The sequence below is a fragment of the Charadrius vociferus genome, unplaced genomic scaffold, assembly GCF_000708025.1.
Source record: "Charadrius vociferus isolate BGI_N301 unplaced genomic scaffold, ASM70802v2 scaffold198, whole genome shotgun sequence".
NCBI lineage: Eukaryota > Metazoa > Chordata > Aves > Charadriiformes > Charadriidae > Charadrius > Charadrius vociferus.
In genome coordinates, this window is record NW_009649951.1 from 4,520,591 (window position 1) to 4,538,136 (window position 17,546).

General features: G+C 37.9%; 1 protein-coding gene across 1 annotated transcript in view; it reads right to left on the reverse strand.

Moving 5' to 3' along the window:
- SLC24A2 (solute carrier family 24 (sodium/potassium/calcium exchanger), member 2) overlaps positions 1-17,251 on the reverse strand; it is a 104,291-nt gene extending 87,040 nt beyond the window's left edge. Inside the window, exon 1 of the mRNA XM_009891506.1 lies at positions 16,179-17,251. Within this exon, the coding sequence (XP_009889808.1) occupies positions 16,179-17,114 (936 nt within the window). The 5' untranslated portion in view covers positions 17,115-17,251. The remainder of the gene's footprint in view (positions 1-16,178) is intronic.
- Between the last annotated feature and the right edge of the window lie 295 nt (positions 17,252-17,546).

A 17,546-nucleotide genomic window follows, 5' to 3' on the forward strand; every position in this document is an offset into this window, starting at 1 on the left:
AGGAATGCACACACATTTGGTTATGCTGATTTCTCCTCTTTGGTAAGCAGAAACCATTACACAGAGATTAAATGCCCTAGGCATACTGTAAATATGTACTTCTCTCAATTATACTGACAGAGAGCCAGCATATCCAAGCTGCATCTTGGACCCAATTAAAATGCATCTGCACATCTATCAGCAAAACACTGCATATATGACAGTGAAAGCTGACATTTGAACTTCTCTTGATTGTCTCCAGCTCTGCTTTTAACAACATGAGCACAAATATTAATCTCAAGACTCCTAATTGACATGACACTTAAAAATGGCCTAAGCAACTCTTGATACGTATATTTTATAATAGCAAACCATTGCTCATTTCTGTGGCTAGTAATTTGTGATCCACTGATACGCAAGTCATAATTAATTCCATAGCATGTTAGAAGAGCAATTTAGAACAGTAATTTAGATTTGCTAATGCTTTAAGGTTGTAGGGTTCTTTTAGCTTTTTTCAGATATGGTTTTGGTGAAACCTTATATAAGCTACGTATCAGTTTTTTCCTGACTCACAGGACAAAGAAATAGACTCAGTAAATTATTATTTTGCTTTCTACATATCCCATTGTATAATTTTTTTGTGAACTAATCTTATACTCCAACAAACTCATAACCGGCAAATGAGTGGAAAAAAAAAAAAAAAAAGGCCATGAACTTTTAAGTAGGTGATGGAAATGGCCAACTGTCACAAAAAGTCCCAAACCACACATGGTTGACTGGATCTGCCTCTTAACAAAACAGTCACTCCTCGTATACCTTGACTGTGATTTATGTGATAGCATCATTAATAAAAGAAGTTTACTTCATGACAAGCATATCATTGGCACACATGCTGCATTGGAGATAGTAGCAGCCTTGCTAAAGAAAAAGACTGGAAAACATCAGAAACACAACTGTTTCTGCTGATAAGAAGCCTAACTTTTCAGTATTGCATCTTATCTTACCTTGTGATCTCAGTTAAACTTATTCCCCCAGATCACAGTTTGGAGCATCCATGCTGGCCTGGACATGTAATACACAAGTGGAACTAACCAAAACCAACAGAACTGCCACCACAAAGTGCAGGGGAACACTGCCAGCAGTCACCCCACACAGTTCAACCACATGAAAAAATTTTCTCCTATATATTTTTTTAAGCTTTTATGCATTTTACAAGGAATAAATTCACCCAGTGGACATACAACTTTGTCTATTGTAGCACCATATTTTGGAATTACACTGAATAAGGCTGATTTTTTTCACAGGAAATGGTGCTGCATTTTACCAAAAGTAAAATTCATAAACACAGCTACATTTTGTATATATTTCTGCTCACAGAAATGAGTGGTTCTGCTCAACACTGAGCTTTATATTCATCCCATGTAGATTCATGGACTCAAGTAAGCTTCTTACATGAGGAGCATAGCACACATCCTGTGGTAATAGTTCTGTTTTTCTCAAACCTAGAAAAACTGGATTTCCAGCAAAGTTCTCCTTGCTAGGGGGCGTCGATATTGAGCAGTATAGCTCCTTTCCAATAGAAAAAGTCAGGAAAGTATAGGATATCATCAAGAGTTAGAAAATCCTGCTTCTTTTTTCCACAATGTTTGCTGCCAAGCAGCATCTTAATGGTCATAGCTTTCTGCACAGAGCATGCTGCAATTACATACAGTTCTTCTAGCACTCTGAATCTATCCAACACTCATTAAAACCAAGAATGGTGATATCCATCTACTGCAAAAAGAAAGCCAGTGCCACGCAGCTGGTTAGCTCTCTGCAAGGCACAATCCCTGGCTGACATTTGGAGCTGGAGGAACAGATTCTTCTACTGCTCTTGATGTCAGGAAGCACTTTGCTATGTGATCTTTCAAAGGCTGCCAGGAAGGGTTTCTTGGCCCACATGTTGGGAAACAGTGACACAACAATCTCAGCCCCTGACAGCATATGGCAAACCTGACACATCAAAACAGAAATGTCAAGATACTAGGAAAACAGGTAAGTCACAGCTCCTTGCCCAAAACCTGCTGTTTTTTTCTTATTCTCCCTTTGTTAAGAAGATTGGTGAACAAATTGCAACCAGTGTTTGCCATCAAAGAGGTCAGGGAGCACTGACTGAGGCTTGGCATTGGCTGGTCCTCTGCACTCCATCCCTTACACTTAGGAAGAACACACATCTCTGACGGGTGCCCAGCAAAGGGAAGACAGTGAATTTCAGGTTTTCCATGGCAAATGGACAGTGGTACAAAATCTGTGGTTAATATGAAATAACACATGCATAAGAATGAGGTATGGCATCAAATCCTTACCGTAATGGGAAGAATTTTGCCCTTTAAAAAGCACCTGTTTCTCATTACCAATTTCCTATCCTTATGCCTTACTCTTTTATCCTTAAACTCATACAGGATGACGCTATAATCACTACTTTGACTATTCATTGATGATGTCAAAAAAGGGTGGTGGTCAGAACACGCAGCAACAAGAACAAACAGATGATACTCTACATTTCATGAGTGAAATGCCACTGTCTTCTTGCTACACACAGATGTTGTATCACAGATTATTTTAACAGGGTGACATCCAAGGACCTCCAGGTGTTGGTTTTTTTTTTTTCCACCAATGAATAAGGCAAGCATGAATAAGCAGCATGAATGAGATTTTACAAGTCTGAGGGGATCTGAGACAGAGTAAAAGAAATTACTTGCCCAAAGTCAACCAACAAGTTTGAATGAGCAATGACTGCAACCTGATTTCCTTTTGTTAAGGGACTGTGTGCACATATGCTTCTTCATGGCAGGCTCTATTCCCTTACTATATTGTAAAATATTTGAAAACAACAATTAGCCTTTAATTGTGAAGAACAAACTTCCAAAGGCAGTGAAAAGCAGATGGAGCAAGAACAATGTAATCTGAATCTTCATAATTTACCACTCATTTTTCCTTTGGAAGCTGGAGTTGCAAAATCCTAACAAGGGTTTTCTCATTATCTTAGGAGCTGTATACAATTTAATTCATTCATTGTAAATGTGCAGTCATCCACATTGAAGGCTAATGAAAATTTAATTAATTAATTGAAGAATGGGTTAATTACTTAACCAATACTGTAATTCTCTGAAAGCTAAAATTACACCTCATTTTATCAAAAAGATAATCCAGAAATATCTGCTATGAATCATACATGTTAACAGTCTGTGGCTGCAGTGCCAGTGACTTTTCTATAAAAAAACAGTAAGACTTGCTAAATAGCTTATTTGCCACATGCACCTCTTTGGAATCACATGTGATATCTATATACTGACCTGAATACCAAGGGAGCAAATGAAATGTTCACAGACTTGATTAACACCTAAATAAACATTTTATTTTGCTTAGTGGTGGAGAAAAAGAGCAATTTTGAATCACCCATATCTCGAAGGTGACCCTGTGCAAAATGACATCAGGTTGTCACCCTCACCACAACCTGATGCTATTTTAGGTGTTAGAAAAAGCAACACCATGATATGTATCCAGGCTATTGCAATAAAAGCAGAAGAGATGGCTTTTCAGATTTTACCAACCTATTGCTGTAGGTGATACTATTTTTCCACAGGAAGATCAGGTTATTTAGAGAAGAGTTCTCTTCCACTGTATCACTCACAAAAACGTGCCTGTGTGTGTAATAATTAACTAACTGTAGACCTGTAGCTTTTTCTACATTTCAGAAAGTGATTAACTGGCTGTACCCGTACCCAGTATTCTCCTTAAAAGGACGGAGCCCTAAAAATGATGAAGGCAGCAGTGGTTTCTGTGGATGAGGTGTCTGAGAAAAGACTATTGCGGGCCCACCATATAATAATTGCTTTGAGATTTATCAATAATCCAAAAAATACCCACATGACAGGACAGATCAGGCTGTGAAGCACTGAGTGCCCTTTTCCAGTTAAAGTCCAAGGGCACAGAAAGCTGATAAAGCCTGTTCTGCTTGCTCCAAGTCTAAAAGAAATTGCTTTGTTTGTGTGCTAGGGGTGATTTAATATGGAAGGATAGCAGTTCAGAGGCTTGGAAGTACACAGTGGCACAGAGAGACCGGAGAAGCAGCAAGATTTTGTAATTCTCAATGTCCTGACTTTTGGGCTTAGTTTCACTTTCATCAAAATCAACAGCAAAACTTGCCATTAACTTCAAACCTACCTTATACTCAGTGTAGTCCTGTCTGTCACCAAAAAAACCCCCAAATTCCTGGAATTAAATCTAAACCTACAAGTTTGTTCAGGTCCAGTTCCACTTTTCCCCCTAATTTCTCCTAATATTTCTAAGGAAGGACAATAACGTTAATGATGGGAAGAATTCTTAAGCAGGAAATCTACTAACATTTAAAACTTTGGCAAAAATGGCTGCTAACAAGATTATGCTTACCAAGATGCTTCAAAAATAGCATGCCACTAAATGAGCGTCTCATACATGGTATCTCGTTTGTCTGATAGTTTGCTTTCCACCAAGCCTCCCCACAGCTGTACCTACCACCTTTCTCTCAGATGCCACAAGTTCTGCCTTGCCTCAAGACCATTTTGCCATTAATATGCTGACCATTGTTTTTCTTGCACACAGTAATCCAATCAAGCAAGCAGAAATAAACCTTCCTACAGCACACTGTACAGCCTTCTACAAGGCTTGAAAGCCACGGGTTTCTAAGAAGATTAACTGAAAGAGAGAACCACATCTTGACCCTTAAATCCAAAACTGAGGCATGAGTTCGCAATTCAGTCCATGCTTGTTACTGAGCCTACTGCTGTTATTTTAAGATGAGAGTCTGTGTTCCTTTATGCATGTCTACGTGTGAGACTATAAATCAACATTTATTTCCCATGGCTCTTAATATGAAAGAAGAGGTTGCGTGTTTTTTGGATGCTAAATATATATATACTATATATTACCTTCTAAATACGGACAAAGGAAGTTATCCAAATAATTTAGTACGTCATTTCGATACTAATATATTTTAATATACTGATTTTCAATATTGATATTTGCAAATAATTACTAATATATTCACACATGTATGTACTAACATATTTGCAAATAATTAGGGAATGGGTCTGGCGTCTTTTCTATTCCTTTGCTTAAGAAGACTTATGGTTTCTGAGTAGTAATACTTTAAATTTACATCCCAACTTACTGCACAGTTTCTTGCTTATATAACAAATTTTAGTTACTGTAATTCCAGTGTTGGCCTTTCCTCTGAATAAGAAATGGCCTTTCCTCTGCATGAAATGTCATGTAGTAAAGAATAGTGCCCTGGGCCATTCCCATGATAGAATCAAGTCCTGATTACCTCACTGGAAAGCGAGAAATCATCCCGCTCCAGTGATGCAGACCTCCTATTTCTATCCCTCTAGAGGGACAGGATAGCAGGAATTACTAATATCATATATTAAGGTAAAATAAAATATGTCAATAGCTCAGTACGTCATGTCCTCGGCCTCAGGCAGGAGTGATTTGTTACTTGGAAGGAGTCCAAATTTAAGGAGAAAACACACACATATTTCTCTGAACAGCTAATCTGGATAAAACCTATGAGAAATGTGCTGCTCAGAAATTTTAAATATTTGAGTAAGTCTTATGGAAATGAGTTACTAGGCAGAGGACAGGTGGAGTGATGTAGGAAGCATGCAAATTACCATCCTATGGATCTGCACTGTATCTCATTGACCTTTTATATGGCCTATATGGCACCTTTCAGACTCACGATGATGTGGGCCTGTACATACACAAGCGTGCCTATATGCACACACACACAAATGGTAAATGGTTCCAGTACAGCCTGAGAACGAGACAATTAAAAGTTCACAAAATCACTCCGTTATAATGTGTAGAGTAGCATTGTGAGTGGCAGCAAGTACAGATTTTATCTCAGAAGCTGAACACAAAAAAACAAGGGCAATATTCCTCCGAAATTTAGTCCACAATTATTCTCTGACTAAATTTTAGAGGAATTTTGCCGTTGGTTTTGAGTGAGAGGAGACTCAGGTATTCTGTCTGTGATTTCTAAAGAGAAACTAGCATTGCTGTGCCTGCTTCAAAGATACATATGGGTTAAAAATCAATTCTGAACTGGAGAACTTAACTGTTTTTCATGGGTTTCAATATAGGGAGGAAATAATAACCACTTCTTAATGCAAACTTTGCAGAGTATTTCATAATTATTTATCTCTCTGCAGCATTTAAAAATCCAGCCAACATGAAGCCTTGAAAGAGGATACGGTTCCACCCAGAAACATTCTAAATGAAAACAAAAGTGTAGCAAATAAATACAATGAATATTAAGAATAAAGCAGAAAAACAGGAATATTTAAATAGCAATAAAATTATAGCTGTTAGACAGGATGATGCTTTCAATTTACTTCAGATGACTGCTTTAAAAATCTGTAACTAACTAAATAATATGAACTACTTCTATAAAGCAATTTCTAGAGTTCCAAAATCTGGGTGTTTTCCACTCAGACAAGATTGCCATAAATTTTACCTAAATCATAACTTGCTGATGGTGCCTGGTAGCAATAAAAGGGATTTAATTAGTAATTTGATAAAAGCTTGCACCACAAATTAAACAACAAAATTAACATCTGATTAATCCCCAAAGAGGTGCTCATCCTCTAGGGTTGCAAACCCTGCAAGCTTCAACCTCCTCCCTTGGGCAGAAGCCTACGTAACTGCACAGGTCTCAAGCGATGCCCTGAAGGTCACCAAGCACAGGCTGTGACAGCAGATGCGCCTTTTCCTTAGTGCTCTATATCCACCAGAGCTGTTTTACAGCAATGTGAGAGGGTGAAAAGTTTACACTAGCCGGTTATGCAATAAATGTCACTGGTATTACCACTGACTTTAGATTCCCAGCAGTAAGCAGTTAAGAGGTGATAAAGCAGGATTAATTCCTGAGGAAAATTTATGATTAATTTGTCAGTGTAGTATGCAGTACAAATTCCCTGCTACCTTTTTTCTTCCTCGAACAAGAAATTATTTTTGCACCAATCTATTTGCCCCTGAATTGTAGCATTTCATAGCGGTGTTAATATTATTGCACACACACCTTAAAGCCTATTCGCACACACTCACCGGAAAAGAAGTCATCCAAGATCATTGCTATTTATGGCTATTTGTGTAAATGGATACAGCTTCAATGATACACGGGACACTGGAATAGTAATGGCATAGTGCAAAACACAGTAACCGAGATGTAACTATTCTTTGAACTGCCCTGACAGGGACAGTAAAATTACCCAAAGTGAGCCTCTGTTGACTAAGGCAGAGAAGCAGTTACACCGCTAGATACAGCTGCCTTTGGAGGCAATGTGAGCTCTGAACCCTCCACCTGCTGTAGAAACAAGTACACAGTCAACACTGAACACTCTCATTGCCCTTCCAGGCCACAAGGATCAATTCTACGGCCAGCAAGGCAGTGGCTGTTTTTGCAAGACCGCATTCTTTTCGTTTCCTCTTTTCAGATAGGAACACACATAAGGCAACAAACCACCAATGGCAGCAAATAGCAACTGCATTTCCTCAAAGTTACTGGTATTGCCTGCAAAAGAATGAAATATGTGGTAATGTACTACAATATATTTTCTGCCAGACGTAATCGGTTTGCCGAAAGTATTCCCTAAGGCTGCTACAACTTAGGATTTTCAGTTTGCCTGCGACAGTGACCCGTGCTTCACAACACCATTGCAAGAATTTCACAGGCACAAATTTACAACCAAACCAAACTAAACCCAAACCATCTGATCTGCTTGTTTTCCCAAAAAGCAAGACAGACCACTAACACTACTGTTTTGACTTAATTATACAAAAGATGCCGCCTTCTACTAGATGCATCATTGACTGATACTTGCAAAAATCTATTGCTAGATCACACAGAGAAATAAACTATTTATTTAAGTTACCTCCTGGGCTTCTATGTGTAATAAATAACCAGCAACTCAATGACAGCTTGGGTGATGAGGAAAAAACTGGTGGTATGCTAACTATACAGAAGGGTAAGCATGTATCAATGTACATAAAATTATAAACATGATGAATCATATTCTTCTTATCAGGCACTCTGAATGGCATTTTTCCACCATGATCTACTGAGGGGAGGAACTATGATTTCATACAGTTGTCTAAGCACCTAGTCTGATGGGGACCGGATTATCATCTTGGTACTTTGGTATGAAAATTAAGAATAGTTAAAACATTTGTATCTGTGTTAGAACAATATGGAGTCAAGAGCATCCTATAAGAAGGGGTTCTCATTGACAGCCCAATTTCCAGAATTTTGAAATGCACAGCTAAGTATTACTGACATGTTTGGTCTGTACAGACAAAGGAAATAGTGATTTTCAAGAGAAGTTCTTAATGAGGGGTTTTGGATGCCTTTCTTTTTGTAAACCACCTGTATCTCGCCTTATAATGCATAACAACTGATCTGTGCATAATAAATTCAATACAATTATCTGATTTTGCTTTATCTTGTCATTCTAGGTTCTAAAAATCTGGCAGTGCCAAGAATTTGAATCTCTAGTTTGTGCCAATAGCACACTTACTGCTGCACAGATTAATGGAGCCAGCTATTAAGTTAAATAATAAAAAGTGATATTTAAATAAGAGCTGGCTGAAATACAGTGGAATATTGCTAATCTAGGTTAAGGTGAAGGAAACACCATTTTTTATTCTACAGAATTATCAACACCACACTAGTCATAGTTTGCAGGTTAGGCAAACATCGTCGATGACGGGAGAAATTAAGAAGTCTTATTCTTTATATTAAAGTTTATTTTATAAGTAGCAAAAAAGGTTGCTAAATAGATGAGATGTCTTAATCAATTGTTATAGGTACTACAGCTGTTTATGTATACTCATGTCTAATACATCTTCCCATCTGTTCTATACCTCATGTACAAAAGACTTTTAATACTCATTCATCCCATACAGATCTTTTGAAGTGCAAATTTTCAGGCTTCGTCTTCGTATTTCTTTGCTTTGCTGTCTAAAATTAGATTTTGGATTTTGCGTGAAAGGACCAAGGGAAGCTATTTTAATTTTGAAATACTGGTACCGTATTGATCGCTGTTTACCAGGAAGCACTTGCTGGTTTTGTATGTTTGTTGCTGTACCTAAGGGTTAACAGGCTAATAAACATCCAAATTCCATGTTGCCTTACACCATCTTTATAAAATATACAAATGTCCAAGCACAAGCAACAGAGCCCAGACTCTAGGGTTAGTCCTTTCAAAAGCTTTCTGCACAGAAGGTCTCTAATGTCTATGGTTAAAAAGCCTGGCTTTCAACAAACACCAGACAAGCGTGGGCGCGTACCTTATTTTTAAGGACTGTCATGACCATTACACTTTCCACTTCTACATCGCTTTTGTTATAGGGCTTCCTTCAGTATGAACATACTATCCATTATGCAGTAACAAATTCAAATTGGTTGTAATCTTATTCTACAGTTACAAAGCAAAATGCCTGAATTCTTGGAAACAATTTCAGGAGAAAGGACCTGAAAGGGGCTGTTTTCTCACCTCTACAGTTGGCTGTGGAAAAATGACGCCAGCTAATCAAGCCAACAAATCCCCAGATCATTAGCAGGGCAGAAGCACTTCATCAAACCTAATTTTCTAGCATGTGGCCCTGGTGGTGTAGTGCTAGCTGCCCACGGAGCGTCAGCACCCAGAAAGGTCAAGGCCACCCTAAAGTCAGCAGTGCCCAAAACACCACTGTACTGTGGCACCCTAAACCTGCAACAAGCACTGCCCTAGGGCAGCTTCCACCACCAATATCCCACACTTTAGAAGAGATAGGTGCCTACAGCCCCGCCTCTAAAAACATGGTGTGGAGGACTCACTATTGCCTTCTAAAACAAGACCAGAAAAAATAGGGGAGTCAGCTGTGCCTTGCCACCCAAAACTTTTATACAATGACTGGGGCACCACACGAAGTGAGCAGTGAATGTGGGAGATCTGTTTATAATCGCGTTAAAGTTGAGCGGTCTCACCACCAGGATCTGAAGAGCCTGTAAAAGCCAATGGATTTTCTTAAATACCTAGTCTGGGAGGTAAACTTGGATAACTAGCGTGGGGCAAAAAGTAGAGGAATGTGGGTTAGATGGAAAAGCAGTACCATGTTGCTCCACCTGGGTCTGGCATTTCTGAGCAACTCTGGAAACAAAACTGTGGCATCTAAAGACCTCCTCTGTTTAAAAGTGAATCTTCTTCAGAGCTTAAGTACCTCCAAGGTATATTGAGGTCTGGTATACTGACTTAGGGACCGAAATTCCACCTGCAGTCTCCTGTAGCTCTCACATCCTGTTGAGGATCTGGATCAAAGTACCCAAGAGTGAGATGACAGAAGGAAAAACATTTATAAAGTCTCCAGATTTTGGGACTGCATATTCCTGTCTCTATACAGCTTCAAGCACAATGAATTTAATAATGTCTGGAGTTCTTCTGAAATACAGAATGGTCAACATTTGCCAACACACCTGGTTTTGTGCAGCCCCTAGGAAGTATCATCTGACTTCCTTTTAATTACATATGCTTTTTATTTTTAAATATATTGATGGATATGTTGTCCCCTTGCTGTTAATTAAAGGTGGCACAGTTTTAGCTTTCCTTTTCCCAGCACAATTAGCAAGGGTTGCCTAACAAATCTTAGTGGATAGCCACGATTTAAAAGCATTTAATCTATACTGCATTTCTATGCTGTCACTTTCTGCTCATTACCAGGGTACACACATATAAAACCAAGAGACTCCAGTGGTGAAAACCACTATAATCATTGCTTTGTACTCAATAAATTAGAGAGGCGCTAAAATGAACTGAGAATAGTATCCATTTCACTGTACTAATGGTTGCATATATAAAGTATCAGCTTTTGGGTATGTCAGTAATACCCTTAAATTGAATCAACTACGCTAAATACTCAAGGCAAATTAACTAACAGTTACTGCTACTGGAGTCACATTAAGTTAACACAGAAGTAACTTGAAAGTTTTTGAGAAAATGAAAGCAGATAAAATGTAACACAAAACCAGGCTTCTATTGAAACAAAACATGGTACGACAGCAGTGATGCTCATGTTCCAAACATGTACTTAAAACAATGCAACCATCTCATAGCCCTGTATTCACAAACATGCTTGCACAAGTAGACCAACTGCAAAATGTCTGTAGAATAACACTCTGATCTCTGTAGAGACTACAAAGCATCATTTTAAAATATCTTTTGTTAGTGATGAGAGAAGAAAGACTATTCTATAGAGTTACAGTTACTGGGTCTGTGGAATCAGCATTAAGAAGCCCTGAAAAAGAACTGTTCAGGAGTTCAAACCAACTACAAACTCAGTCCTTTTGCAGATGCCAGTTTTTCCTGTAGGCATACAGGTAATCTGTGTTTTTCCTTAAACAATATTAGATCATATATTAAAACAGTGACTGTGCGTTTGCAGTGTTAATACAGCCACCAAGTAGAGAAGTATCTAAAAATACTGTTAACAATCTTTCCTTTAGAAGGCAAATACTGCCATTAAATACAATGTGGCAACACTTGAGATCAGTATAGATCTTAAAATACCACACACAAGCTATTCGGGTTTCTTAAGACAACAAAATTGGCAATAAAATAAAGTCAAACTATGTCTTGTTGGTAAAAATAGCTCATTTTCCAAATGCAGTTCTCTGTAAATGTAGAAAAACTGTAACTGTCTTGTATATACCATAAGCTATTTATCTAAAATGGTACTGTCAGTGAAACAGATGTCAATGCACAATATCCCCGTGCCACCCACATTCTGTTCTCCTAGTTGCCAAACAGAACTGTTTTGAGTTATTTACTGAGCGATCAGATTCAAGTATTTCTGCAGTGATCTCCATGATACAGTAAAGAAAAAAAGTATTTAAAAACTGAAATGTAATTTCACATGATGTTTTACCATGATCTAGTATATTCAACATGCCTTCACCAGTGCATACTGTGAAGAAAAGACTGAAATCTTAGCAGAAGATCAATAAAGTCTTATTTTTAAGAACTCTGTACATCAGGTTTTTCCATTTCCCTTTTCCTGTCCATTATACTAATTTTCAAGCTTCTGATTTTAAACATATTCACTCAACTGAGGAAGACATAGAATTAATATCAAAGTTTCCTCCCCCATCCTAAAAAAAACATCTGTTCTTTGCAGGATAACTACATAAAATCTAAAAAATCACCCCACAAAGTAAATTAAGCTGGAAGGGACTTTTGGAGCAGGATCACACTATCTACTGTTTGGCCCACTCAGGGCAGCCCACAAGGCTCAGTGTCACTTGATGCGCCTTGGTCTGCATATGCCATATGCCACCCTACATTGTAGAACTTAGCCATCTGGTTTTTATTCTGTCTTTTCACGCTGCCTTGCTTTTTCCTCTTTCCTCCTTTTTTCCATCCTTGTCACAGTGATCTCTGAAGTTCATCAGTATCAGGCTGCCATCAGGCTTCCTTGAGGGTGAGATGGGGCCGTACGAGACTATCCACAGTTCAGACAGGACCTTCTCAATGCACCGCATGAACTCTAAATGCAACAAGCTTGTAGTCTGTTCTCGTCAATGTCACCAAACCGTTGCCAGCATTCAAGATACCAGATTTTCTCAACCTGTACTATTTAAGAACTCAGACTCTATTTGTTTGAAAGCTTGGGAAGGAAAACAGTAAGCACAATGAAATTCATATTGAGTGCTCCGTCTGCATTCACATTTGTACAAGTAACTGACACACCAAAGTAAATAAGATCAGAAAAAGTGGTTAAGTTCAAATATTCAGTTTTCTAGTACAGAGGAGTGCTTTTACTCTTAAAAATGGGGAAGAGAGAAAGGAATCTAAAATACATCCAGAGACACGTATGCATTCTAGCAACCCAATGAATACATCTAGAGCAAACGACAGCTAAGCAGAAAAATCGTTTTGTATCTAAGACAATTTTTTTATGGGAAATACTGTCCTTCTTGAGAATGCAAAACTTCCTTCAACATTTCAAGATGACTGATAATAAAAATACTGCAATTAACATTAAAATACACTTGAGTATCTGAAGAGGTTTTTCATCTGATCAGATTTTTACTCTTTGATACTTGTTTGCTAACAAGTCACCTAACCCTTCAACTACACAGCTTTATGATGCCTTATTTAGCCCTCTCAACTTTGTTGAGCTGCTTTCAGATTACAACACAAAGTCTTAAAGATAAATATGGCAGGCACGTTTTTTTAGCAGAACACTTGCCACTTTGGCAACAGTAGAATCAAGAACAAATAGGCAAAGTGAGTGTTGGTTAGAGGAGAGACGAGAATTTTCTATGCACTCCTGAAATAAAGTTCTTTCAAGATACGCTAACCCACCGATTCCAGAGAGCTGCCTAGGAATTCTCTGCCCTAATGGGGAGAAAAAAGATTAAAAAAGTTTCCATTATAGCAAACAACTGAGATCATAAATTCTGCATCTGATATACTAATTTGATTATATACAAGTTTCTTTTGCATTGACATAGCACACTCTTGATGATTGGAAGCAATCTAGGCTAACAGCTAACACTGTAGAAATGAAGCATCCTTTGCTACCAAAAGCCAAGACTATCACTTCTGCAATACTTATTTTGTAATCCCCACTGGTTACAAAATAAGCACCCGTGTGCATTGCATCACTACTAGGCACCAGATCTCAGATTACAAAAACATTTTAGCCTCTGCTTTAAGCAATAACTTTCAAGCTGAAAATCCTAGGCATTTCTGTCAGGCTTGGGACTACACGTCATAGTTGGTTTTGGTTTTTAATTTAAAAAGCAACAAAACCAATTATCTAATAACCGTAAATAAATAAACACATAATCTCAGTGAGATTCTTTCCAAAGAACAAAATCTGTGACATCCTTGCTATCAGAGAAACAGTTCATTCATCCTGCTAAACGCTGTTCAACTGTAAAAGTAAATAGTAAAACAACAGTAAAATAATTCATAACGAGTTATAATTTCAAAGTGTTAGCTGAGTATTTTAAAATCTGCCTTTACAGCATGGGTCATAGAAGAAATGCATGGTCTGATACCTTCAGAAGCTATTTTCCCCCAGAAGCAGAAAATACATATTAGCTAAATAGCAACAAAATTGGAGCACTTCTTTCATCCCCCTTTACCCCTCAATGATTTACAAATACATAATTTTATTATTTTAATTAACTTCATGTTAACTAATGAAAAATATCTTCATGAAACATATGATGCAAAGCTTTTGTTTTTAGGAAAAGTAGCCAGTTTTCTGATTTTTTTTTCATCCCTATCTGAATTCTGTGCACCTATAATACACATAAACTCTAAAAAAAAAAAAGTAATTAATATATCAAACAATAAGGGAGTGCTCCTGAAGATATCTTTTTAAAATCAAGTCCATTTAGAGTACTTTAAAAATGTATTACGTTCGATGGGGCTCACAAATGATTTATTCTTCTACCCAGTTGAAAATAATTGAGCGCTTACCACGGTATATAGCTACTCTACTCCACCCTACAGCCTGGACAACCCAACGCAGTTGCTTTTCATATTGACTCTTGTTTAAGACCAGTTATAGATTCACATCACCTTCAAATCCAGTTTATGGACAGCTGAAGGTGCATTAAACAGTTGCTTCATATACTATCATCTCTTCCTATCGTTACATACATTTAGCACAAACTGTGAAAGTACTTACAACACAGTGTGAAATATTACATTATGTAGAAACCAACTAAAGTAGTTAAAGCAGCCCTTCATTCATTTGGGCAAATACTTTGTCGGTGTTGGCCTTTCTTTACATTTTCTTATAAAATCCCAGTTATACATTTTGAGAAAGATGAAGATTAGCATGCTGATTTTGGAAAAGAAATGGGACAAAAAGGAAATCATAAAACTACAAGTATGTATATAGGTGTTAAACTTGGTTAGAAAACTAAAAAATTGAGAGCTTCCTGGGGTTTTTTTCGGTGGACTTTTTTGTGCCTTGTCCTGAAATGGAAAGCACCTGTCTGTACTGCTAAAATACCAATCTCTGTCTTCAAAGTTAGGCATACAGGCAGAATTACAGTTTTCTGTGAGTCACAGGGAGGTAGCCCCCCCTCTATAGTTCTATGTGCTTCATCTCTCTATCCTCCTCTTTATATGCCCATACCAGTGGATTGTGTCTCTCCTGAACAACTCATACAGGGCTGTTAAACGACAGAAACAAAACAATGAACAGTTCCCCAATACTCTGCATAATTACTGGATAATAAAACTTTATCTGATTAATAATAACCTTATTGTCACATAAAACCAGACATTTCAATTTCAGTATTAAACATGTCGTTAACATACTGCTACATACATAAGTATTTACTGGTTCAGCTTCGTAAGTCCTTTAAATACAGCCTGCTTTAAGAAGAGAGCTGTTTAAAAGATGGTAATTGCTGAAGACCAACTGACCCCTCTGTGCATAAATTCCCCTCTCTGTGGAATACTGCCTTGTGACCAGGTATTAGGCCAAAAGTTAGTTTGCTTAGGTGCAAATACCACGAATGAGAAACCATCCTGCTTAAAAAGAAGACCTCTGCCTTTTGCTTTTGTGGTCACTGTTTTTCCCATAGATTTTTTTTTTCATGTAATTGCCACTAATTACAACTGGAAGTCAATACTGGATATCAGTAGATGAAAAACATGTACAAAAATACTTTTGTATACTGTTCTGAGTGATTTGCTTTTTTGAGGAAGAAAATGCATTAAAAGTCATTCAAAAGCCAAATTTTGTCACAAGATCCTCCCCAGATATTGTTACTGCTTAATCCAAAAGATTAGGGGTAAAAATAGTAGCTAGATCTCAGACCTCATCAATGTGCCAAAATGCTGAGTAAAGGTTCATGTCTTTTTGCTGGCATTTTTTCTTGCTTTCTGTGTGACTAGGATCATTCTGGAGTTAAAAGGTATTGATTTACTAGAAGGCTGCCTCACATTTTATATTCTTCAATCCTATTGGACTGATAAAACAAAAAAACCTTTTAGCAAAACAAGGAACTTTTTTATATTGCTTACTGTACTATATTTGGATCTTTATGATATAGGAGGGCTTAGCACTCACAAGGGCATTATTACATATATGCTAATTAAAAATTGACCAACCTTTCCTTCAGCATCCGCTGTTGTTACCTTCTCAACCTTGTTCCTGTTTAAAAATTTCTTCACCCATTCTTCTACTTGAACATTGAACTTCATGAAAGTCACATAGCAAAAATATGCCGACAGGAGTGTTAAGCTTTCCCACCACATGATCAAGTTATCCAGAAAAAAGATGATTAGCAAGATCAAGTCAACTATGTAAAAGGACACATCTCGAAAGAGGGGCCACCAAGTAAGGTTCAAGATCTCTCTAGAAAATAAAGCACACATTCCGATAACAAACAAGATATTGAACACAGCAGATCCCACTATTGTACCAATGCCAACATTGCTGTGGGATATAAACACTCCTATTAAAGAAGTGAAGAGTTCTGGGGCTGACCCACCAGCAGCCATGAAGGTTGCCCCTGCCACGTCATCAGATATGCTCAGTTTTTCAGTGATGACAGTCAAGGAAGGAACAAAGAACTCATCGCAGACTATGGCTAAAGCTATGAACATGTAAATCATTCCAGTTACATGGAGGATCACTGCTCCCTTTCGTCTCTCCTCAAGAGAGAAAAGGTCCTTGGGGTACTCTCCCTTGGTATGATCATCTGTTGCATTGTTGTGCTCAGCTTTATGTTTCATAGAAGCACGTGGGTCTGGAGTGCCATTTTCATCCTGTTCTGTCAAATCCAACAGAGTTCTTTGGTGCCCATGCACCAGCTTTTGGCTATCTAGGCTGTTGGTCAATGCCATGCTATGTGGTTCCATCTTGAAAAAGGCACTAATTGAAAGAGAGAAAGTACTAATGGCTGCTACACTGACAAGAAGCCCTATAATTCGTATCAGTCTCAATTTCTTCCTGACATTCTGGTGTCGTCTGCAACCAAACAGCGGTTCCTCCAAACACCACTTGTCCAAGACACCAGCAACAGTTTTTTTCTGAAGAGCCATTTTGTGTTTTGTGTGAGACACTGAGGGAGTCAGATGGATTGTTCCTTCATACTTTTCTCCAGCTCTGAAGTTAGAAGCACTTTAAGAGTTTTCTCAGAATCAAGTACTTGTACTCTTCATGGGAAGTATTTCCTTCATTCGTCCTAAAACGACAAACAGGTATTATTAATACTAGTGAAACAGCATGTGATTAGAAGCTTCTAAAAAGCATTTTACAGACTGAGTTAAATTTAGAATTTAAAGCAGAATATTACCTACTGCAACATAAACCCTGTCGCATACCATCAGACACAGCAACGATGTTTGTTTCAGCAGCAACCCTATGGATAACAGATCTATCTCAGATCATTTTATGCCTCTCAGCCACTGCTCTTCTCAGCTGCTGACAAAAAACCCTAATGGAAGATAAAAAAAATCCCCAAATGCTGTGTA